Raw genomic sequence first — 25,054 nt, 5'->3', positions numbered from 1 at the left:
TTGGTTTATCCCTTTTATTTCTCCCTTCCCACAACCGGTAAAAAAAAAACACATACAATCAATGCAGGTACAAGGATTTCAGTTTTAAAAACTCAGAGTGCAAAGATGGCCATGGCCACTGCCTGGGTTTAACTTACATATATACAGTGTGCAGGGCAGCGGGGCCCAGAGGTGTGCTTAAAAGGTAATATCACAAAATATACAAAGGTGCTCGTTCTGTCTTTACATTTCATAGAAGAACCCTGCCTCATTTCCAAATGAGACACTAAAAATGCATAAAACTACAAACTATTTACTACATAACTTATGAAAAATGCTGTACAGGGGCATGACTATAAAGTATAAATGGCTCTGTTTGGGGATTTGTATCTACACAGGGGGTACAGTTTGGCACCCCAAGCTTGTCTGATGGAGAGGGTGCTGGAGGACAGGGTCTTGGGGCACAGCCACATCCTCCCCTTTCCTGGATAAGGCTGAAGTTCACTTGCCAGAGAGGAGCTGAGGGTGAGAGCAGAGGCATGAAAGGCACAGGGACTCCAGGAGACACACGGAGGGCATCCTGGACAAGCAAGAGCACACACTTGGCACACCCATCGTGCAAGGCAGGCAGCGTTGTGTCAGCCCTAGCTGCCTCCCCCTAGGACAAGGCTGGAGCTTTGCAGATGTGGACAGAGGGCAGGAAACCCAAGCTCATTTACAGGGCAGGGGAGATGCTTGCAGATTCCAAGGGAAACTAGGGTGGGCAGATGGATAGAAGCTGACCACGAGACTGGCCCAAATAAGCAAAAAACTGTAGGACTGTTGCCTGTACAGATGCCCCAGGGGTTCCAGGGGAGAGAGTAGGCTTTGAGGAACTGCGTATCTTATTCCAACAGGGATGATTTCTGACCAAGACAGTGGCAGAGGGCAGTAGCCCTGGTGCCTGTTGGTTAGGCTTTTAAATGAAGCCCAGTGAGGGACTCTCTCCCCTCATCTCTGTCCAGGCAGGTAGGCCAAGCACATCCTGAGCCCCAGGTGATGAAGCTCTTCCACGTGGGAAAGAACCACATCTGAGGTCCCCCTACTTCCCTGGTCCTGCTGCTTTTGGGAAAAATAGGCTCCAGCATAAAAAGGGAGAGCTGCTGTGTGCACTTCTTGGGGAAGTTCCCAAAAATTCCTTGGAATTGTTTCCTGATCTGTCCTTGGTCTTGCCCAACTGGAAGGCTGGCCTGGGTCTAGAAACAGGTTGCTAGTGCAGCTGTGTGTGGGACTGGACACGGTCATACTCTACTCGTCCATGTCGCCCTGTGGAGGGCAGGGGCTGTCCAGATGCTGCAGAAGCAGAAGGCAGGTGCATGTGGACCCTGGGCCCCTCCCCCTGCAGTACCCTGGCCCCAGGCCCTCCCTAGAAGGCTGTGATGGTGCAAGAGCTCGCTGTATCCAGGGCATCAGCATGGGCCTTGCCCTGACCCTGGGCCTTCTGGACCACAGCTACGCTGAAGGCCCCGGGCCCCTTCATGGGGACCCCCGGCTCCTCCTCCTCCAGGTCCTCACAGCACTTGCTGCAGCGGCAGCACTTGGTGCACCCGCACATAAGGCAGCACACGCGGCAGCACACGCGGCAGCAGCAACAGCAGCGCCGCTGGCAGCAGCTGGTGAGCAGTGAGACGACTCGGTCCCAGGGCTCCAGCGAGCGCAGCCACGAGGGCAGGAAGCTCCAGGTGCGCAGCTTCTGAGGCAGGACGCTCGGGCAGCGGGACTGCAGCAGCCCCAGGCACAGCACCAGGAGCAGCAGGAGGAGGATGGGCACCCCCACGCCCACCAGCACTGGCCAGCCAGCCAGCGAGAGGCCGAACACCGTCAGCGGGATCAGGAGGAAGAAGATGATGAGGTAGACGACGGCAAACCAGCGGTACTTTGAGGAGATGTTGCCCAGGCCTTTGGCCATGCGGATGGGCAGGCGGGTGAACGGGATCGGGTACCACAGTAAGATGCCGGAGATATTAAAGAAAAAGTGGCACAGGGCGATCTGAAACACAGGAAGTCGCACCAGTTGGACGGGTGAAGTGGGGAGCTAGTTTCCTGGTGTAGAGCGCTCTGCAAACTACTCGTGTATGGTGGGTAAGGCAGGGAGGTGACTGGGCTGCTCACAGCTCAGCTTCCAGGGCCCACTGTCTATCTAACCACAGGTTTGCCCGCTTCTTCCCTGTGCCTGGGCCCACCACCTCCGGCTCAGCAGCTGAAAGCTGATCCCAAAGGTGGGCGGAGTGGTGCATGCCTGCAATCCCAGCATTCTGGGAGGCTGAGGCAGTAAGGCCACAGGTATGAGTCCAGGCTGGGTAATTTAGTAACGCTAAGATCCTGTTTTAAAATTTAAACAATGAGATAAGTTGAAGGATATAGCTCAGTGCAGGTTCTGGGTTCAAGCCTCATTACTGCCCACCCCCAAAGTTAGTAGGCCAAAATAAAGGCTCAGAGGATCAAAGGACAGTCACAGCAGCAGCAGCAGCAGTGATAGATGGTGTTTGCCATAGTGGGGTGACCTTTCTAAGCACCTTTACATGGTCCTCAAAACACCATCATCAGGGTCACTTGCCAGGAGAAAACCAAGGTGTCACGAGGTCCTGCCACTTTGGCAAAGTACTAGTGGGAGGGTTGGAGATGGGAGTCAGCCCAGGGACCTACTCATTTGCCCTGGGTCACAGCAGGTGGCATGCGAGGGCCTTGGGTCAGCCCTGCATGGTACGTTAGCTGCTATAGCCACTGGTGCGGCTCGGGCCACAGAAATGAAATAATGTTACGTATCTCACCAACGGGAAAGTGATGATGGATTAAATCGAACACTGTAAAAGCGAATCTCCCATTTCCTTTTCCTTTTCAAAAATGTACTTGCTAAAACATTTCAAACTACTCATGCAGGTCTAATCTACAGAACACAGTCCCATGTATATTTCTGGCTTTCAGAATCCTAATGAAATGGGGACCACATTGTCCGTATTCCAGATAAGGAAACTGATGCTAAGAGGCCTCGGTCGCCCAGGGAAGGTCAGTGTGAATTCTTGCCTGGGTAACCACCTGGGCACGTAGGCCAGGCAGGTGCCCTGCTAGTGTTGTAAGGCCAGGCTGGTGTCACAGACCACGGCCCAAGCAGAGCCCTAGAGACAGAAGATGCTGTGCAGGCTTCCTTGCCACTCTTTGCAGCTCTCTGTGCCAGGTCTCCCACACTTACGTGCCCACCAATAACAGGAGTCCTGCTACCACTCTAAGAACCAGACAGCGTTGGCTGAGCTACGCAATTCCATCTCCTGTGGCTTGCCCCTGAGATGGTACATCTCAGTTCAATCTTCTGGACTTAACTGAAAGCCTGGCTCTTAGAAGCCAGTTTTCAAGGCCATGAATGGAGCTACATCCCACCCCTTGAATCCCCTAGTCCCCCGGCCCCCCAGCTCCCTGGCCCAGCCCCAGCTCCTGACCTGAATTGAGCTTATCAAGGTGTTGCCTGGGCTGGCCAAGGCGGCCATGATGGCCGTGGTGGTGGTGCCGATGTTGGAGCCCAGCGTGAGTGGATATGCCCTCTCAATGCTTATCACGCCGATGCCTGGAGACAGGGAGAGAACCACGGAGCACAGGGCATTGGTCCAGAAATGGCAGGAAATGGCAGCAGCGGCCCAAGAAGCCAGGGAGAAACTCACCAATCAGCGGGGTCAGGGCAGAAGTGAACACGGAGCTGCTCTGCACGATGAAGGTCATGCCGGCCCCCACGAGGATGGCCAGGTAGCCGGTCACCCAGGAAAAGGGGAAAGGGAAGTCTGCAGGACAGAGGGAGAAGGCCTTTTGTACCACCTGCTTAGGTCCCTGGTGGGCTGGGCTGGGCTAGAAGATGAGTTAGTGCCTGTGTGTGGACTGAGATTTTCATTCTCCAGTCTTTTACCCAAGTGAAACCAAAGCAAACCAAAATAGATGCTGGAAGGTTGGATTAGGAATATCTGAGCCCACTCAATAAATTACCCTCTGCCCTCAAGGCACTTGGGGCACCTAGACCTCACTCCTCCTCCTTGCCCTGGTTCCCCATTCACACCTTGTACCTCTGTTTCCACCTGACCAAGCATGGAGAAAATGCAGTGGCTTTCAGCAACACCTCGAACCCCAGCCCTCACCCCACCTGCTCGGCTGGATCAGGCACTGTGTGCCTGGCCAGCACCCAGTCACTTGGCTTGCTCTTGGGGCAGCCTGGGGACACAGATGTCCTGGCTGCATTTCATGAATTTCAGGGATGTGATACCATTGCTTGGTAAGTGCTCATGGGCCAGGAGGCTCTACTGGGCAGGAGTTCCTGTTGGCCAGTGGAGTCTCACTGACTGCCAGGGGCAGGGGTGTATTTACCTAGAACCACATTTCCTTGAGACAGAAGGTTACTGGGGCTGAGGGTACATTTCCATTAGCCTAGCCTATTGCCTGAGGGCTCCTGTTAGACCCAGGACAGCCCTGGGCATGTAAATAAAACCTGCAGGAGGAAAAGCCCTACTCATGGCTCCTCTTGTGGGCCTTGCTGACCTTCAATGGAAGATTGTATCTGCTCCCCAGGACACAGAATTCCTAGGAAAATGGCATCTTAACTTCCACAGCTTAGCAGCTCCAAGAGAGAGAATCTCCAAGAGAGACCCATTTGAAAGACAGAAATCAAAGGATGCCTTGGGATCCCTAGTAGGCCAAACGGGGGTGGGAGGACACCTACCAGTATTGATGGTCTTTTTGATGATGGTAGCCACCTGGCCCTTGAGCACAGAGCTCAAGAGCTTGACGATTATGATCAGGCAGCCACAGAGGACCAGCAGGGAGAGGACAAGCAGGATGATGCCCACAGCAAGGTCTGGGAGGTCGAAGTTTGCAAAGATGTGCTGACCTGAAGAGACATGGACAGCCTGGTCAGGAGAACAAGGAGGCCCCAGCTTCAGATCTCCCCCAATACCCTTCTCTTCCTAGGAATAAGATCTCAGTCAGTGGATGTTCAGTAATTGGCAGCTCGAAATGAAACTGGCCCTTCCCAGCCTCCTTTGCAGCTAAACATGGCCCTGGGAGAAGCTTGGCTGGGGCCAGTAGGCACTTCTGAGCCTGGCAGATGAAGTAAGGTTCTCCAAGTCACATAGCTAAGCACACATAGACGGGCTGTTGTGTCCACCTATGCTGCTTTCCACTTCTGGAACTCAGAACAAAGATGCCAGAGCTCTGGAGCCACTGCCACTGTAAGCCTTGTTGTCAATGTCCTGCTATGCTCCTGTGCTGATTCCAGCAAAGCACAGTTAAGATTGATGGATGCACAGCACTTGACCACTATAGCTAGTAAGTTCATGTATGTGTGCATGTGTGCCGTGTGTGTGTGTGTGTGTGTGTGTGTGTGTGTGTGTGTGTGTGTAGGGGAATACATCTGTGATTATCCAGACAAGCTGCTCAGAGTTACTGTCGGCAGGCCCAAAGGAGAAGCAAAGATATGCAGAAGGGTGTATGAGGTGTAATTAGATTTGCTAAGGAAGTATATGCGAGTTGGAAAAGACTGCAGGACTGATATGACAGCTTATTAAAAGAATTAGGCATGTGAGTATGCGGTTCACACCTATAAACTGACTACTTGGGAGGCCAAGGTCAAGGCCTATCTAGGCAACTTAGTGAGACCCTGTCTCAAAATTTAAAAAAAAAATAGCTGAGACTGTGACTCTGTGGTAGAGTGCTTGCCTGGGGCATCTGTGGCGCTCTGAGTTCAATCCCTAACACTGCAAAAAGGAGACAGAGAAGAAAAGATGAAAACCAGAGCTCCTGCCTCATTCACGGGGCCCATGGAAAATACGTTTATGGTCTTCACATCATCCTCCCAACTAGCTGTCACCCCCCCAGAGTCAGAGTCAGTGACCTGGCGGGAGCACCTAGAATTGGATGCACTCCCATGGTGGAGGACGGGCTTCAAGCCCCACTTCTGCTCCTTTCCATGAAACCTTGGGCCTGTCACCTCACCTTCCTCTGCGTGGCAGCAGAGTGCTCCATGCCTAAGGTGTCTGGAGACTCTTGGGGCCTTCTTTCCTTCCCCTTAAGGGCCCCCCTTGTGTCTCCAGATGGCCCAGCCCACTGATGGGCATAATGAGTCTCACTCACACTTAACAGTGCCCTTCCGGATGGTCTCGTTCTTCAAGGTCCAGGTGTGGGTACCATTCGTCCAACACAGTAAAGAGGAGGTGCAGTTCTCAGGCGAGGGAACAGTGACATTCTTCTGAATCTAAATGGCAAACACGGAAAGTGTCCATTACACGGACTGGAGATGGGAAGGCAAGTGGGTAAGGGGCAGAGCAGACAATGGAGTGTCTCTGATCACCTCCCTAACCTCCCTTTCCTCTCTGTGGGACTTGTCCATCTTTATGGTGCTCTTGGAATAACTGGGACAAATGAAATCAGCCAGAGCCATTTAGAAACATCTAGTTCTTGTACTTCAGCCTCAAGCATTCAGCACCCCAAAAGACACAAAAGATCACATATACCGGGGAGGCAAGGGGGACCCTTACCCAACCACACAGCAGGCTGGGTTAAGTTCTCCACGTAGGAGAGCAGAAACCTGTGGGCTTTCTGAGAGGAACATTCTGGAAGAGTCTGGAAAGTGCCACCTACTGCCAGAACCTGTACAGTGTGATACACAATCTGGGGACCTTCCAAAAATGGGCAGATGAACAGCCAGGGATGTGTCTTCTCTGGGAGACACATGAATAGCAAGGTGCCAGAAATAACGTGTCTGCGGTATGGCAGGGTCCTACCGCCTAAACCCAGCCAGAACTCAAGGACTTGTTTCCAAAAGGAATCTCACTGGCCAGTTTTGATTTTCCAGGAGCCTCCATGCTCCCCCCCCACCCCCATTTTCTCTTTGCCACGGTGAGTTAGGGTTTAGATTCCAGGAGTCGCCCATGGTGCAGCATTCTTGGAAACTTACCTGAGTGGTAATGGACTTGCACCAAACCTTGATCAGGCTCTTGTTTTGGGCCCCTGGATCATTCATTGCGATTTGTTGGATAATTTTTTTGTCCAGCTGAGAAAGGCAATGAAGATGGTCAGAAAGTGCATCTTCAAGACAAAGATGTCAGTGGGCGGTTGCCACTAAAGGGCCTCTGGGAAGATGACTATGTCCTTGAGCCCCCTCCAGGCATCATCTGGAACTCACTGCTAGCACCTCAGGGAGCAGTGCTGGATAGCCTAGGACATTAGCAGGGCTTCAGCACAGGAAGAAATGTTTGCACAAACAAGGGCCCTAGTCTCCGGGTAGCAGGCTGCCGCTACTCACCGGCTTATCAGAGGGCAGTGAAAACCAGAAGGAAGAGTGAAAGTTCAAGGTCCCAGCTGGTCTGTTCGCCCCACAGCAACCTCCACAGAGCCTCCTTCCTTTCAATAATATAGTCAGGTACGAGGCCCTCACCTCACCCCCACACCCCAAAAGGTATCACATGTTGTTGTCAAGAAATACTGAAGGAGATTTGTGTCATCAAGCCTGGGCTGGGGCTGCAGTTCAGTGTGCAGCGCTTGCCTAGCATGTGGGGGCCCTGGCTTTGATCCGCAGTAGCACACAGAATGGAAGTTCTCTCCTGACTGTCCTGTAGAGGCAGCCCCCCCACCCACTGTATCGCCATGCACATAGACTCACATGCACTGGCCTGGTGGGGAGGCTGGGGGTGCTTACCTGGACAATGAGCTTCGTGAACGGGTCTGTGATGACCTTCAGAAGTGCTGGGGCCTCTTCTCCATTTTGGAAGTTGAAGGTGTCCACCACAAGCCCAGTCAGTCTCTCCAGGTAGTGGGAGACGGCCTCCAGGGGCAGCAGAACAAAGACGGACAGCCAGTTGAAGAAGTCATGGACAGTGGCCCCCGCGAAAGCTCTAGGGAGGAAAACCCAACAGCCAGGTCAGTGGGTGAGTGGCGTCTTCAGGCTCTTCATTGTCACCCATCTGTGTACATGTAGAGGTACACTCCTCCCTGTCCTCACAGCAATCCTGGGCATTAACGTTCCCGTTGGCAGCTGAGCCAAGTGAGGGCGGCCAGCGAGTTCAGGCTGGAGTAATTCTCTCTCAACAACCTTTGTTCACAAAATCTGCATCAAGACGACTTTGGAATCTCATACACCTTTCTCCTGGAAAGGTGGAGATCAGTAGGCAGGTAACCAAGCGCTCTTCCTAAATGATTCTTAATCTTTTTAAAATAAAAATCCCAAGTCTGGTGAAGCACATGAAGTCTCCACAGGAAACAAGGCTGCTGTTTGTCACCCTTTGCATCGATTCACAAGGTCCAAAGACTCTTCCTGAATTCCATCCTTTCTCCACTTTACATTTTCCTTTAAAGAACACTACAGGTCAGAAAGCACCCCAAACCAAATGGAACGTGGGAGACAAACAGATAGAAGGCAAATTATCATGTGGAGAAACATATAGTTTCACTAGTAATAAAAGAAATTGATTTTCAAGTGCAGATTTTCACTATTAGCTATTCCACCTATTTTTTGTATTAGCTAATATTTTAAAAGTATTCTTATTCTTCCTGGAGAAGGTGATTCAAGACATTTTCATACTGAGTCGGGGCTGCACGCAGCGCGGATCTCTGACCCCTCCACGCCGTACAGGGAGTGCACGCAGCGCGGATTTCTGACTGCTCCGCGCCGGGCCGCGAGTGCACGCCGCATGGGTTTCCGACGGTTCCGCACTGAGCCGGGAGTGCACGCAGCTCGGATTCCTGACCGTTCCACCCTGTACCGGGAATGTACGCAGCGCGGATTTCTGACCACTCCGCACTGTACCAGGCGCTGCGCAGATTTCTGACCATTCTGTGCTGTACCGGGAGTACACGCTGCGAGGATCTCTGACCGATCAGTGCTGTGCTGGGAACGTGGGAAAGGTGGGCGGCGTGGACCCTGGTGAGTACTAGAGACCCTGCGACTGCCGGGGTTGGCCAGAGAACATCTTGGAACGGGACAGTGCCCGCCACCACGGGGACATCAATAACACAGAGTCTAGTGGCAGCCATTTTACAGTTGGGCAGAACCTACAGCTCAGTGGCGTCACTGAGCCCCCTGTAGGGAGGGCTAGTGGAAGGCATCTTGGAATTGGGCAGAGCCTGAGTACGTGTTGGCTTCAGCCTCATACAGAGTTTGGGCAGTTCTGCTGTGCTGGTGCTCCTGACACAGAGAGGTCTGGAAGAGAACAGCTGAGATTTGGGCAGGACCCTGTGCCATAGTGACATTAGTCAGCTGCTTCTGGTACAAAGAGAACTGGCAGGAGATACTGGGGCTAACCCAAGCCTCTGCTTGGGGCCCAATAAGCGGATACAAAATAGTCACAACTCAGTGACAACCAGAAAGTACAGCCTAATTTAGGAACTAACTGGCACAGAGGCTAGAGACTAGCCTGTACTGCCCCTGCAGCCCAGTCTACCCCAGATAACAGTAAATTGGGGAGGACAGCAAAAACTCAAGCCAGCACGCTTCTGAAAGGGCCTAAGCAATTCGGAGAGGGCCAGAGAACTCCAGGACAGTCTGAAAGAAACCAGAAACATGACAAGAGATAAAAATAAAAAAAAATCTCCAGCTGCCCAACAGGAGAAAATAAGCCCAGGAGAAGTAAACACCGAAGAGAACAAGCACAGTAACCATCCACTACTCGACACAGCATCAGCTGAAATTAAAAAGTACCTACATGATCTCATAGAGGAATTTAAAGCTGTACTCCTGATCCAAGTGAGGCAAGATATAAAGAGATTAATTAAAGAAATGACAAGCCCCGCCCAAGAGAACACAGATGGAAGAACTGAGGAAATCAGAAGAAGAATTTAAGCGTAACCTAGAATACATGAAACAGATCCAAAGAGAATATCAGGAAACTAAAAACTCCATTGAACATTGGCAAAATGCCTTGACAGAAACTAAAGATAGCCTTCTGAAACTTGAAGAGAGATTTAGGACATATGAACGTGAAAGAAAAAGCCTCTTAAAAATAACAAGGAACCAGAAAGAAGCAATTCTAAAACTGGAAGATGACAAAAAGATACATAACCTAAGAATAAAGAATGTGAGTGAGGAAGCAGGAACATCCAAAAATGAAATACAAAAAATATTCACAGAGATATTAAAGCAAAATTTCCCATGTATAGCAAAAAGAAATGATATCCAGATAAAAGAAGCATACAGAACACCAGCTACCTACAACCAAAACAGATCTACGCCTAGACATATAATAATCGAGATCCCAGAAATCCACCAAAAAAACAGAATATTAAAAGCAGCCAGAGAAAAGATGCAGGTTACCTATAATGGGAAATCTATCAAAATAACAGCAGACTTATCAACACAAACTCTTAAGTCAAGAAGGGAGTGGGGAGAAATATTCCAAGTCCTGAAAGAAAAAAATATGCAACCAAAGTTCATATATCCATCAAAACTCTCTCTAAAAATTAATGAAGAAATAAGATACTTTCAAGACAAGGAGGAACTGTGGGAGTTCGTGGCCACCAATCCAACCCTACAGAGAGTGCTGAAGGACATTACAGAGAAAGAGAGGAAGAGATACCAGGATTCCAGCAACAGTGGCAGAGAGGCCTCAGTGAATGGGGCAGACAATGGAATGAGGGAATAAGGTGGACAAATTATAGCAGAAAAGTGGAGTAGCAGACATGAGGCAGGGACGGTAAGCTAGTCTTTAGTATAGACAGCTCTGAAACTATATTTAAAAAAAAAAAAAGCAGAGGTCATTGCTAATGGTGTATAATGATTTAAAAGACACAGTAGCCCTAGTGCCATATTTAGATTGAATTTAATTTGTTCTGGTCTGTCCGCTCATGTCAGATTTGAGGACACAGACATCTTGACCCAAAAATAGCAGGCTATACCATGGTAACTATCCTTACTTTCCTATTAACTTAAACTGAAATCCTATAATACTTACATTGTCTTACTATGACTGATCTTAATTGAATCTGAATCGTAAGACTATGGGTTGGCCATGGCTGATTTTATTTGAAATTGGTATGCTTGTCAGTATCAACCCTAAAAGTAGAGGCAACTACTCTGAGGATGACAAGTTGTAAAGAATATCCATACTGGTATTAATTAGTAACAGCTTCCAAACCCTACAATGCTGCCAAAGTTAAGTTTTTATAAAAATAGGTGATACTATATTTAACTATAATAAGCCAGTGTGGTGGTCAAACCTATTGAAAATAACAAGAGGAAACATAGTAACTATGGAAGATCATCTATATTGTGGTCTTAAATGTTTTATCCATTGCATGTTTTTCTAGGAAATTGTTTTGCTGGCTTGCTATGACTTGGTATTCCCTATAACACAGAGAGGATAGATATATATGTAGAAATTCACACATGGGTTCTTTTTTTCTTTTTAAGTATTTATGGGAACAGATTATATAATGTAAGATGTAATGAACAGATACTCTGAGGAAGAGACACTAGGAAACTCGAGGCTAATTTAGTAGCATTATGATAGAAATTCTAGCAATACTAATGTTTGCTGATTAGAATGACATTGGACTGGTTTCTTGAGTTCAATTTCAGCATATGTAGAGATGGGGACAGCTATCACAAAGAGAAGGAGAGATGAGTTGGTAGTTACTATTGTCTTCCCTAATTTGGTACTTGAGGACCTAAAAAGTCTTCAATGATTTGATTAGTTCTATAATATACACTAAGTATATAAGGTGGATGAAGAAGGGGACAACTATTTGTAAAAAACTAGAGACAGTTAGATAGACAATCAAGATCTCCAGTGGGCTTCCTATGAAATCTGTATTTCTTTAAATTGTTTTTTTAACTGCTATGTTCTGTTTTGATATGTTTAATCTTACCCTCTTTGAGAAGTAAAACAAATGTGTAGGACTGATAACCATGTTACTGAGCTCTTGTTCGATCATGGAGCAGAAGGGTTTGTAGTGTCACTTTATGAATGTCATTCTAAATGCTTTAATTCCATAACATGAACAGCTACTTCTAAGATGACAATGTGTAACTTATCAACCAGCAATTTCTTACCGTTTGTTTTTCTGTAAGTTTGTATCATTTCTACCCTTTTTTAAAATCTCCATGTATTCTTTTGTTTCCTTTTCTTTAAATAAAAAATTAAAAAAAAAAAAAAAGACATTTTCATACACTGCTGATGTGGTGTAAAGTGATTCAAAGACTTCCTAGTAGTTTGGAAAAATGTTTTAAGAACCTTACAAATGTTTGAGACAGTAATTATTATCTTAAGAATGTAAGAAAGTTATCTAAACCACTAGGAAAGATATATACCCCAAGGCAGTATTGAATGATGTTATTAAAAACATACTGAAATATCCCAAAGATGGGATAAGCTGACTCAATTAGAGATTCCTATATGACCTTAAATTTCCACTTCACAGGTTACTCAGAAGCAAATATTTGTGTATCAGTATAAAACACTCAAAATCTCAAGCACAAAAACCTGGACTGCATCCCAGCAGCATCTTCCTCAAGTTTGAGTTTTGACATGAATAAAAACAAGGTATAGAAAAGCCTACTTGGTTTTGTGAGGTCAAATTAGAAGACACCCCATTTAATGTCCATTATTATGGTCATCTGGGCATTTCATCAGGAACCAGACAGGGTAGCTTGGGACGAGTGGCTGCCCTGTCATCCACGAACATCCACTGTTCAAAAGCAGACAGGGATGATGCTGGCCATCTCCCAGCTGGCCAGTTGGAATGTCAGCAGCCTGACCACACCACCCGACAGTGCATCCCAGAGACAGGCGGGGAGTGCTTCTATATTTTCATAAATGCTGGGGGAAATCCATTGCCCATTAGAAGAAAAGCTGGAAATGTACATCATTTTTACCTTTTTAGAAGAAAAGAGTTCCCCTCAACCAGCTGTCTGCAGAACCAAAAAACATCTTGCCTTTTAGTGATGTGTGAGTGAAGAAAAAAAGTAGTACAGGTAGGTAAAGCTGACCAAAAACTAGAGAGAGGGGATTCCTGAAGTTGTAATTACTTATGACTAGGCAGGAAGGTAAATCCTACCCTTCCTCAGCTTGTTCCAACCCTGCCACTCAGTGGCTAAGTTTCCAGCTTGAGCTCGTGGTTAGCGGGCCCTGTCTAGATGCCAGGGACTTGCTAAACACTTGCCTGTGTGACTGTCTAATCACTAAAATAACATGGTGGTGGCAGACGCTGTTATTATCCCAGCAGTCAGTGCAGACCAGGGAGCAGAGCTCCATCACCTGGGAAAGGTGTGAGCCCCAGCCTTGCCCAGCCTCCTTTGTGGCCACTTCCAGAGGCTCCAGGGATGAGCCTGGCCATGACCCAAACAGCCGGTCCCAAGCCTCCTTCCTACCTTCTGAACTCATTCCGATCTCCTGCCTGCATGAGCGCCACCAGGGTGTTGGTGATGGAGGTCCCGATGTTGGCCCCCATGATGATGGGGATGGCAGCCCGCACAGTCAACACTGCAATGGGAGAAAGGGCCATTAGGGAGCTCGGCGGAGAGGCAGGTTCTGACAGGGCCCACGGCCTGCCCAACTCACTCCTGCTACTGATGCCCTAAAGCAGCAGGTCCTAACCCCTACGGGGTCATGTGCATCACTCTGCAGCCGAGGACAGCTGGGGATGCCTGGAGCTCTACATGTTCAACCATCACATAATCCTGCACATAATCTTGGGGAACCCTTGGAGTCCTAGCTTTCTGAAAAAAAATTTTTTTTAATTATAAATTGCTTTTGGTAGTGTTCTCCTCTATTATAGATGCATGGCGAGGGTGTAGGAGCCAAGGAATCAGATGTAGGTGGGAAAGTCTTAAGGGTCACAGCTAGCACTTGAGCATCCATTGAACACGGCCACACTGAGTTCCCTATTTAAGGGGGCATTGTCCACTAGCCAGACTTCCACCTTCTGGAGTATTATAAGACAAATTCCTAGCAGTATCATTACTTTTGCTAACAAAATTAAGGGGCTGCCACCATGTTCTAACATATGAAACTAACACTCTTTAGCCAGGCATGGTGGCTCAGGGCTGTAATCCCAGCACTTTGGGAGGGTGAGGCAGGAGAAACAGAAGTCTAGCTTAAACTTAGCAAGACCCCATCTCAAAACAAAAAACATTTTTAAAAGGTCTGGAGATGTTTTAGTTCAGTGCAAAAGGCCTGGACTCAATCCCCAGTACCAAGGTGGAGAAAAACAAAAGAAAGTAACAAGCTTTGAAGAACTAATCTTTTTCTAACTTGCCCCAGAAAAATTTCAGTTTACTTTGACTGAAATGCTGGTTTGGGCTAAAGATAAGTCAGTTCAAAGTGACCTCTCTCCCCACCCCCAGAAGGCCTGTCCCTAATTAAAACAAGTAACAGACAGAGGCAAGTTTGGAAAGATCACTCCCCAAACCCAGGTGTCTGGAATGCATGTGTGATGTGATAGGCATCTTCGTGGCTGGCACTCAGACTGGCCCTGTCCGAGGCCAGTTACTAAACTGATAGACATTTCTCTAGGTACTATGCAATGCCTGAGTGCCAATCTCATATGGCTACTTGGCCCTTAAAATGTAGCCACTGTGACCAGAAGAACTGAATTTTATGTTTTAAACTTAAATCAGTGAGGTTAAAATGAAATTTAATAGCCACATGTGGTTAATGGCCTTTAAACTGGGCAGCTGTGGGAGATTCCAGAGCAGAGTCACTGAGGGATGGAGACTATTTTCATGCTTAGTCATCCAAACAGAAACGGGATTGAGAGCAGAATCTACGGGTACCACGGCTGGACAGGATGGGAAGAAAGGTGACAAGGTCTGGGAATGTTGAGTAAGATCGAGGTCCCCTAGATGGACAGAGTGCCCAATACATGTGTGCCCTCGGTGCCCAGACTCACAGGAGGAGGCCACCATGCTCACGACGATGGATGAAGAGGTACTAGAACTCTGTACCATGACGGTCACCAGCACCCCAATCACCAGTCCCGCCACAGGGTTGGACAAAATGGAGTTGTTGCTGAAAAACTGCCCGGCCACCTTTCCTGAAAGGCAAGTCAAGGTCCATGTGACAAAAGGTAGCTAGGTGACACCCAACGAATGCAGAGGTCTCCCCAGGCCAGTTCTGCCAGTATCCATGGAATCAGCTCCTTTCTGGGTCTTCCACACTCAGTTCTGGGAAATATGTGCTGGGGGTACAGATTCCCCAGCAGGGACCCCTGCCTTCCCCAGCGGCCTGGCTTTGATCTTTCCTTCTTGCTTTGGCCTAAGAGAACATTCTTTCCCAATCTATAATCTTGGAGCAGAGAGGTGAAGAGACAGCAGGGAGCCCTCAGATAAGTCTGGAGGTGGGACAGCTTCCTGCCTGGGGGTCTGTAAACAAAGGCTTAGGCTGATAGCTGGGATCCGGCTCTGTTCCCAGCTCCTGGCCTAAGCCACCCGAGCAAGCCATCACCTGCTTCAGGCCTCAGTTTCTCCTCTATACAATGCGGGGCATAGTGACGGGAAGGAGACCTTAGCCCCGAGTCACTGAGGGCTGCAGCTCCAAAGGACCGTGAGTCACTGCCACTGCATGAGCCAAATGCGACCACAGCACCCGCATGCTGTCCCCAGAGCCTGTCCCCTCCCTACCTCCAACCAGCTGGAAGGCACTGCTGAGGACATCCAGGGAGCACACAAACAAGTAGAGGAATCCCAGGAGCAAGATGCACTTTCCAAGACCGCGGAAGATGCAGAGAATCTTCCCTTTGGTATCTCTCTCTGCAGAGAGGTGGGTAAGAGGGCACAAGGTCGTTAGTACCTGCAACTGACATTTCTGAGAATTTCAACAGGGGCTCACCAGAGCTTCCCACCTCCTCCCCTGCCCAGCTGTGCTGGGCTCTTAGATTCCGCAAGCCTGGAGATGGAGCGCATACACCGCTGCTGCTTTCAAAGGAGCTGCCCCTGAAGTCCATTCCCTGGAACCCACCCAAATAGATGTGCATTTGGGAGAAAGGGTTCTGGGGTCCAGACAGACAGACCAGGCGCCACACTCAGCTGAACCACAATGCTGCCTGCTAAGTGCAGGTCAGAGATAACTGTTGTGCCAAGCACCTTCAGAAGGGCACTGAATATTTCCTAGATGGGGCCTCTCGGTAACAACTACAGCCTCGATTTGCAGGGCTTGGGTTCCTCATCCAGCAGTGCATGCCTCTGCCCTTCACTGCAGCTTTCCCAACTAACTTTTATTAAAGTAGTCCTCACCTCCCTCCCAGCTCCTTGCCCGCCTCCTTCCTGCCCATCAACCCATCTGGCCCTCTGGACCTCACACCCTGTTTGGAAAGGCTGTGCCTTCTCTGCCTTCTGGAGCCCAGACCTCATCTGCCTATGGCTGTGTCCACAACACACTCCATAATACATAATACAGAGCCTGGTCAGCAGGCAGTGAATTACAAGGAAGAGACCGTTCTGGTTACACCCACTGCCTCAACATTTGATTGAAAGTAAGATCCTCCAATCGCCGATGTGCTCTGACACCAACCCTCCTACTGAGGAGGCCTCCCTAGCCAGGACCCTGCCTCTCAAGGAGGCAAAACAATGAACGGAGAGAGTGACCCCAAGAGGGTAACAGTGCACACAAGGCAAGTTCCCTCCTGAGGCCCGGTGGCCTGGAGTTTACCTGACCACTTGATGCCAGTGTCCCGGAGCTCCGGCAGGTCCCAGGGGTCTTCTAGCTGGGTGGGCTCCTCTATCAGTGCCACGGTGGAGTAGGAGGGCAGCAGCTCAGCCTTGGCCACTGGAGTGCCATTGGCATCTGCTCAAAGAAGCAGCAAAGACCACGCAGAGTTTAGTTTGGTAGATCTCTCTGCAGCTTTGCAATGCCCTCAAACCCCTGAGCAGCACTTACTGTGGTCCGAGTCTTTGCCTTTGGCATCTGTGCCGGGCTGCTGAGCTATGCCCTGTTCGATGTATTTCTCAGGATCAGGCTGGGCGTTTTCCACCTCCGGCCAAGGAGCCATGGTCTGTGGGTGGAAAGACAGATTAGAGAAGCAGTGGTCAGAGGAGGTGCTGTCAATTGTTCCCGATAAAAGAAGCCTCCCTCGGGAGGGAGGAAGGAAGGGGAGAGTGGCATGCTCAGACATTCCAAGAGTGGAGGCTGGAGGGCCCTGTCCCCTGCCCCTGTCATCCTGCAACCCCACCTAGGCTGTCCTGAAGTCCCGTATCCTACAGTGTTTATCCATTTTGGCCTCAAACCCAGGTAAGTCATGCCTCCTTTGATGTCTCTCACTTGTGTATGTGTCTGTGGGTGTGTGTCTGTGTGTTGATTCTTGCATTGGTTAGAAGTGGGGTGCACATCCTTCCTCTGCATCATGTTGTGGTGTTTGGGGTCCTCATGACCCTATCAGACTCCCATGACAGAGTAAGAGCGACCTTGGATGTACACACAGGCGAAGCCGGGACTCAATGAATGTGTGACTTAATGGATGTGTGACCCACACCCTCACACATGTGCACCCCGTGTCACCCACCATGTGGGTCTTCTGTGAAAGTGACACCCCAGACCTGACTCCAGCCCTGTCTAGCACTCATTAGCAAGGCCTCTAGGCAGAAAGCATCAGTTTCCATCAGTTTCCATTGAGAAGTTAATGTGCAGCTAAAGGTCTGGAACCTGCCCGGTGTGGTGCAGGCTTCCGATCACTCTGATGACTGGCACTTATCAGAACCTCGCTGTCTGCAGCCCTCCATGGCCTGGGAATGCTCTCTCCACAGTCATCCTGGGGGAATGGCTCCTGGCACTCTGGGCGTGCACCCCTGCGCCCCTCGTCTTCTGACACAGATCAGACAGCACAATCCAAAGAATGGACCAGAGTGACTTAGTTCCATGGCAAAGAAAGAACAAATACCTAAAAATCTTACTAAAAACTAAGCATTCACTCTTGTTAGAAAGATATGCAGGAATAAATAACTATCAAAGCGGCACAATTCTTTTTAGGTTTCCTCCACCCTCCTGGAGACCACATCGTGAGAGGAGCACGGGCTCCTCAGATGACAGCTCAGAGAAACGGTGGGCGTTTGGCCAGTCCTTTCTCTTCCAGGAGTCAGGAACCTAGGGATATTTGCTCTCAGGAAGCACAGAGCTGTCTTGTTCTGATTGCTTCCATCAAGAGTTCCCCAGACCCCTCCAGATTGGTCTGATGCCTTTCCTTTTTCTGAAATCAATCTATTTCCCTTCCTACCAGAATTCAAGCACTCACATATTTGCGTCTCAGGACCCAAACAAAGCTCTGCCTGGCAAATCGATGGTGCGCAGTGTAAGTTTACCGAGAGTGAATGTAATGGAGACCGAAAAAGACACACATATGCTGCTCTGTCATTTACAGTTTAGGGAAGAGAAGATGGAGGCTCTCAGAGGGGTGAAGTGCTTAGCCCGGGGTCACAGCCCTGGTGTGACTGCCCCAGAGTCTCTGCTCACCTCTCCATCACTGCCCACCCTGAGGTGTGCAGACACCTAAAGGAGAAGGTTAGCCAATCAGTAAATCAGTCAGTGGCAGGAAGTGTCCAGCCAGTGGACTGATTAGAGCCCCTCTAGCCAGCAAGCGGGGAAGATGCTCCAGGACCAATGGAGAACAGAGCCAGAGTCCAGTTTTGTACACAGAACAGGCAGGCCATATGGCCAGCTGCAGCAGCCACTGCATGGATTCAGACTTTGTCACCCTCCACCACTTCCTGACCTATTTGTGACTCCTGCCACTAGCATCCCTGATTCTCAAAGTCATCTCTGATGGCCCCTCCTCACACAGGGACTAGGACCACAGACCCAGCAGCAGCAGTCTGCCTGGCCTGGCCCCACATGCCTGATGATTCAATGCTTGCTCATCGGTCTCTCCAATCTGTCACTCACTGCTCCCCAAATGGCTCGAGTCCCACTTCCCTAAAGTGGGACCCTGAGACCCCAGAGTCCTGCCTCTGTGCCAGTACAGGTGGTGCCTGCTACCCGGCCCTACTCACCTCTCACTGCTACCCCCAGCGGCTCCCCTCAGGCCCCCACCTGTGCTGAGTCTCCAGCTGTCTGTCTCTAACCTGATCTTCTCCATGCTCCTAGCATCTATTTGCTACCTACTGACCACCTAGCACCGCATCACACACCACCGTGCAGCTTGTAACTGAGTCATAGGAATTACTGCCATCCAATGAGCACCAAAGAGCTGGCAGGGCCACACTGGGGCTTGACATACGGTATCAAGACAGGGGCCATGATCACACCACTGCAAAAGGAGCCCAGAGCGGGCAAGAGAAAGTCCTACAAAGCTGCCCAGAGGAGTGGTGAGGGGAGGGAGGAGAGGGAGAAAGGCGGGAAGAGAGAGGCAGAGACCACAGCTGGACAGAGAGACAGAGAGAGCCAGCACCAGCTCTACCTGTCAGAGAGACAGCATGCTCGGTGTAACATCTGCGTGACTTGACTTATCTTTCCCCCAACTAGGACATTACTGATAGAATTGGGGAAAGAAATGTTAGTCTCACAGGTTGATGGTCCCCACCTTGACAGCACTGAGATTCTGCGAGCCCCTTCCCCACACCCAGCTTGACAATCAAAAAGCAAATGTCCCCAGACCCTGCCAACACTCGCTTTGGGGCTGCGCACTACCATTCCAAAGGTCAAGGAACTGGACTTTTAGATCCCAGCTCGTAGGTTCCAATTCCAGTTTCGTATCGGAACCGCCCCATCTCAGTCTCCCCATACATAAAACAAGGACAAGGAATTTCATGAAGGATCACTGAAGATTATTAGCTGGGCACAGCTTGGGAGCCTGAGAGAGGAGGATCCAGAGTTCAAGACCAGCCTGAGCTTGGTGCAGCCTGGATGGCATAGAGACCCTGCCTCACCCTCAAAGGAGAAAAGACAAGCAGGGCACAAACACACACAAAGCTAAGGTTACCCACCACCCGCAAAGGTCTCTCTGCTCTTGGAGGCAATTTGTGGGAAATTTTTAATTAGGATTCCCCACACTTTTTTCCTCTTTGAATTTTAGGCTTGAGGGTCCCTTTCTCTTAGCATGTCTATCTACTGCCTTCTAGAGCTGAGAGGGCAGAAACCACCTGCTATGTTTCTTTCCACGCCACAGAGCAGGCACTTTTCATCTTTCATGAGGTTCACATAGAGAGTTCCAGGAACAAATGCACTTGGTCCGCGATGATCAGAACCAAAAAACCATCCGACTCCTCCTGATAGGTGGCTGTCCCTGTCACTCACGCAGTAGGTCGGATGGAGCAAATCTGCGGAGGCCCCTGGAAACTTCCACAGCAGTGAAGTCTAAAGAGCACAGTTACCTGCCTGCTGTTTAAATTATATTTTCTGCAAATGCTGAGATTCCTTTTTTCTTAACACTCAAACCAAGAGGCACTTCCTGAATACAGAAGCAGGCGCACTCGTGGTCCAGTAAATAATGCCACAAACCACAGGCACAGAGGAGACCAGAAAAGACCAGAACGTTTTGACTCTGAATGTGACCACCCAGCACCTTCCACACCTCTGCCTGCGACCAGTGCTGGCTTCCTTCACTATGAAGTCACTGCCACCAAAAAGCAAAGGCATTTCCAATGAATGTTCTGACTTCCCAGAAGTCTCTCTTTTCCATATTCTGAACCCAGCTCTGCGTTATGAAACACTTCCCCAGTGAAGCAATGATTTCTGCGCTGGGTGCTTCCGGTTCAGGTACTTTCCTGTCCCCTACAGCCACCAGCCTTCTCCAGGCCCCTGCGCTCAGCGGGGTGCCCAGGCCGCCCCCCCCCCTCGCAGCTGCCCCCTCTCTGCAGACATTCAGCAAAGGCATCTGGCCCGGCGGAGGGCTCCCAGAGTGTGGGCCATGCCCTCTGGACCCTGTCCGCCCCCAAAGCGCCAGCCGCACCTAGAAATCAGGAATGTAGGGCACCTGGCAGCCACACAGCTGCTCCGCTCCTCAGCTTGGGCACACAGGTCTTATTCTCAGTCCCTAATGACCACCGCCCAAAAGGACCAATATCCTGCAGTCCCAGGAGCTGCCACTTCCCCTGGGACCACGGTGTGTGGCATGGCACACAGCGAGGAGACAGGAAGAGCAGCAGGGCGGATGGGCCTGCAGAGGCCCGCCTCTTCAAGTCTCAGTTTCCTCATCTCAAAAAATGCGACCCTGCCGTCTCCAGGGAATTGTGACCATGTAAGGCTTTGGAAATGCGTTGCATCAGGACCATGAAAGAGGCTGGGCCCTACCTTTGCCCTGCATAGGACTCATCCTCCTCCTCCGAAGCACTCCTCTCAGTAAATATTTGTTCATTAAAAGGAACACACAGCATGTGAGAGGAAGATGCTTACGTTTGTCTTGTGATAAGGGAGTGTCCTGGGTGGTGACCACCAGGGATAAAGGAGGAGGAAGGGTAACTTGCTAGCGCCCCACCTTCCCCTTCCCTGGACCCATGGGGGACAAAAGGCGTGGGCTAGGCTCTGGGAGACTCTGGGACAGTTGGGGTGGGCAGGGCCACAGGGCTGACCCTTGAGTTGTCACCCTGATGACCGGAAATGCTGGCCACAAATGCAGTAATGACAGGCTGTGAATCTAGCCAGGCCTCAGGCAGTCCAAAGGCCTGGACTCAGCAGATGAAGCCTTACAGGAGTCTGCACCAAACCCAGGAGATGGGAGGCCATAGCCGGAATCTGAGGTCACTTCCCGGCATGGCAGACTCTAACCCTGCTTCCTGTGGGGGGTCCCTGGAGCCCTGTGACCCATCTGCGGCCTTGGTGCAGCTGTTCCCTCCCTCTCGTCCCCATGGCTGGCACACATACCAGCACCTTCTTGCTACCTGCTAGCAGCATGGCAGGAAGGAGAAATCTCCCGGAGAAGGCTGGCAACTCAAACGGGGCCCAGGCCTGACTAACCCTTCTCCCCCACCTTGGCCCCCGTGGGTCCCTGCTGCTGAGCTGGCTGTGACTCTCTGCTCCACTTCCTGCAGTGGCTCAGGTCCCCAGTGCAAAGGAGGCTCATTCTTCCTTGAAGTCACCCAACCTCTGCACTTTGCATTGTTTGGGCTTCTCCAACCGGGACCTGGACTGCACTTTTCTGTTCAGAGCAGTGGCCGCCCACAGGGCCCCCTGAGAGGGAGGGCAAGGCACTGACCCTGCAGAGACAGGCCAGCCTGGCACTAGGGCCCTCAGGGCTAGGCAGGACAGCCTTAGATTGCCCAGCTCTCGGGACAGGGTCTGCCCCATAGTCAGTCAATGCACAGTGCCAGGCCCTACTGCTAAGTCCCGTGCACAGAGCTACTCACCCCATCTCACAGGCACTTTGGCCTGTCCAGGCACAACCTGGACACCAGTGCCAAGAGGAGAAACTGAGGCACAAAGAAATTCACAGTTTACAGCCACAGGGACACTACAATTTCAGAGATGCTTCAGAGTTGTATGGCCCAAAGCTCTCAGTAGTAAGAATGACCCTCAAGACTACAAAAATTCCCAACTGAGCGATGGCTACTTTTCAGCAGCTCCCTTTTGCCATCAGAAAGAAAACTAAGCCCTCCGTGGGCATGGTAGTGAGATGGGGGGACTGAGAGAGTCAAGGAGCAACCGGACCCAGCCTCATGATGCTGCCAGCTTCGGTTCACACAGGCCCAAGTATACTAGGACACCTGTCCTGTCACTGTAAACTGGGACCCCCATCACCAACCACGCTCTCATCCTGCACTTTCAGCTTGTGTTTGAATTTAAAATAAACCATGCGATTAACCTGTAACTCTGTCCATGTCTTGTATGGTATTAGGGGGATGAAAAGGGACCCGCTTGAAAATTCCTGGGATGGCTGCCTGCTCTTGGCTGCACCCCTATACTGTCCCTGTCACCGTCCTGGTCCCTCCAGCTCACAGTGGAGGCAGGGGGTGGGTGGGTGTGGTCTTTAGTGGAGGAACTGGCTGCAATGGTTTTGAAATCCAGTTTATTCCAAATCTCTCCTATCTAACAGCATTAATTCACACTCGGTCTTCCTGCCGCTGGGGACTTGGACTTGCTTCAGTAGAGATGGTTGCATGATTTGGAGAGGTATGGGATGCCCTGTTTGCCACCCATTTACAAGATTATAGAAACTAGAGAAAAGATCATTCAGCTGGCACGGGACAAAGGATTCAGTCAGGCTTTAACAACTTGAAACAATAGCCACTGTGAAGGAACACTTTTCTAGGAATCCCCAACACAGAACAAGTTAAAGAACAGGCAGAGCAAGAGGGGATAAAAATACAGGACAGTGTGACAAACAAGGCCCTGCAATCAGAGCTAACACAAAAACCTCCTGATGAACCTGAGTAGAGAGAGAAGGGCAACCCACAAGCTCCCTCCCTGAAACCAGCAGGCTTGGGAAAGTCCCCACCTCACCAAGGAAAAGGGAGGCTTTGAGACTCCTCCCTGGGGTGCCAGGGAGCCTGAATCAACTGGAGACAAAGGTCCCCCTTCTGGCCTGTCTGTTGTTCTTAGTTCCCAACACATCCACCCCACCCACATCTCAGAGCCTCCTTGCCTGGTACCTTCTGCCTGTAAAACAGACAGCTGTAGACTCTGTCCGTCCCGGACCACTGCAGGACAGGTCCTCAGCTGAGGGCCACCTGTGCTGATGGGAAGAGCAAACTAGTCCGATAAGTAACTGCAAACAAGCCTGCTAGCACGTGGCAGTCACGCCGCACACATCTAGTCCTCCAGCAGCACCGGGGGCTGTCTTGGCAGGAAGTGACAGTGATGGTCCTGTCACAGGGCTCCTGTCAGGGGCCCGCCAGGAAGCAGGGCTGGCCAGCTCTGAGGCACTTGCTACCTACCCCAGTCCTTCCTCCTCACACTAGGCTCTCAAATACATCTGTCTTTTTTTTTTGAGTCCCCAGGAGTGGCTGGTTAATAACACTTCAGACGTAAGAGCAGCAACAGGACCCAAAACAGCCAAAGGGACATAAGGAAGAAATCTGAGAATGTCAGAAAGGTTTATCATTTTCTCTTCTGCACCCCGAGGCCAGCCGAGTTCTTTCAGGTTGGCACCCAGGGGGATGGAAGAGAATCCATGAAAAGTAAGGCAGGGTGCTCGGAGGAGCGAGCAGGGCAGGGCGGCATACTCACCTTCCCAGGGAAGGGACACAGGCGGCACCAGGTAGCGCGCGGCCAGCTGCCGCCCGCCCGGCTATATATAGCGAAGGTGTTGCGCAAAGCGGCCGCCGCCGCCGCCGTCTTCACGCCCCTCGCACATTCCGGGACCGCCCGCCGCCGCCGGGGCGCTGCCTACCTGCGGCCGTGGGGCGCGCATGGTGACCTCCCCGCGCGCTGCGCCGAGGGAGGCGGGCAGCGGGCTGCGGGCGGCGCGCAGACGGCTGGCACTGCGCGCGTCCCCCCGGGCGCAGGGCCCCAGCTCCGGATCCCCGCGAGCCAGCGAGAACGGAGCGGAGGGACGCGCCGGCCGCTGCCTTCTGCTCCCCGGCCAGGCTTCCCGTCTCCACCTCCGAGGAGGCTGGAGCGGGCAGAGACGCTGAGACAGATAAAAGGTAACTGGAAATTCAGGGACAGACTGACAACAAAGCCTGGATTGTTGGAGGTGGCTGGTCCAGGTCTGGGAACCAGGCCTGGCCCTTTCCCGGCCTCCTGCTCCTTGTGTCTCCATCCTTCTCTTTCCTGGCTTTAAGGAGACAACTTGACCTCCCTGGAAGTCCATTATGGTGCTCGGACAAACAAATGCCAATGAGGTGCCAGGCACTGCTAAAGAGACTGCCCCAGCTTGCGGGTAAAAGCTCTCCCTGGGGGCTTAGGTGGACACAAAATGACCAGGATTGCCTGAGCAGGAGACCTTTCCCCTGCCTTGCTGTCTTGGTTTAATAGTGGCACAGCATGAGGCCTAGCCAGTTTGCTGCTTGTGGGGTCCCCCACTGGAAAGGGGAGGTTTCACTCCAAAACCAACAGCCCTCAGGAGCGCAGATCACTGGCTGTTGAGCACGGGGAATTGGGACCAGACTGCCTGAATCCAAAGCCAACTCTAAGTCAGTGATCAACCTGAGCCTTTCCAATAAGTGACTTCTAGTCATTTTTTAAAATTTTTTTGTTTATTTACTTATTAA

General features: G+C 50.7%; 1 protein-coding gene across 1 annotated transcript; it reads right to left on the bottom strand.

The window, feature by feature from the left end:
* Window positions 1-24,207, bottom strand: Slc34a2 (solute carrier family 34 member 2). Its single transcript, XM_003467394.4, has 13 exons — window positions 24,069-24,207; window positions 16,857-16,971; window positions 16,629-16,763; window positions 15,602-15,730; window positions 14,872-15,015; window positions 13,352-13,463; window positions 7,688-7,883; window positions 6,947-7,042; window positions 6,124-6,244; window positions 4,715-4,882; window positions 3,672-3,788; window positions 3,453-3,577; window positions 1-2,008 (listed from the first exon to the last, which is right to left on the bottom strand). Exons 2-13 carry the CDS (start codon window positions 16,966-16,968, stop codon window positions 1,385-1,387), a joined length of 2,079 nt encoding a protein of 692 aa, XP_003467442.1. The 5' UTR covers window positions 16,969-16,971; window positions 24,069-24,207; the 3' UTR covers window positions 1-1,384.
* Window positions 24,208-25,054: the final 847 nt, after the last annotated feature.

The sequence above is a fragment of the Cavia porcellus genome, unplaced genomic scaffold (assembly GCF_034190915.1).
Source record: "Cavia porcellus strain 051 isolate PalLab524CR breed Dunkin Hartley unplaced genomic scaffold, mCavPor4.1 scaffold_30, whole genome shotgun sequence".
Taxonomy (NCBI): Eukaryota; Metazoa; Chordata; class Mammalia; order Rodentia; family Caviidae; genus Cavia; species Cavia porcellus.
The sequence above is the reverse complement of the archived record's forward strand: the minus strand, read 5'-3'. Positions and strand labels throughout refer to the sequence as shown.

Excerpts from the sequence above, each read along its gene's own strand:
- Slc34a2 (XM_003467394.4), bottom strand. The coding sequence starts at position 16,968 with ATGGCTCCTTGGCCGGAGGTGGAAAACGCCCAGCCTGATCCTGAGAAA. Across the intron at positions 15,016-15,601 it reads TGCCTTCCAGCTGGTTGGAG|GAAAGGTGGCCGGGCAGTTT; the intron begins GTAGGGAGGGGA and ends CTTGCCTTTCAG. Across the intron at positions 7,043-7,687 it reads TCACGAAGCTCATTGTCCAG|CTGGACAAAAAAATTATCCA; the intron begins GTAAGCACCCCC and ends TGCCTTTCTCAG.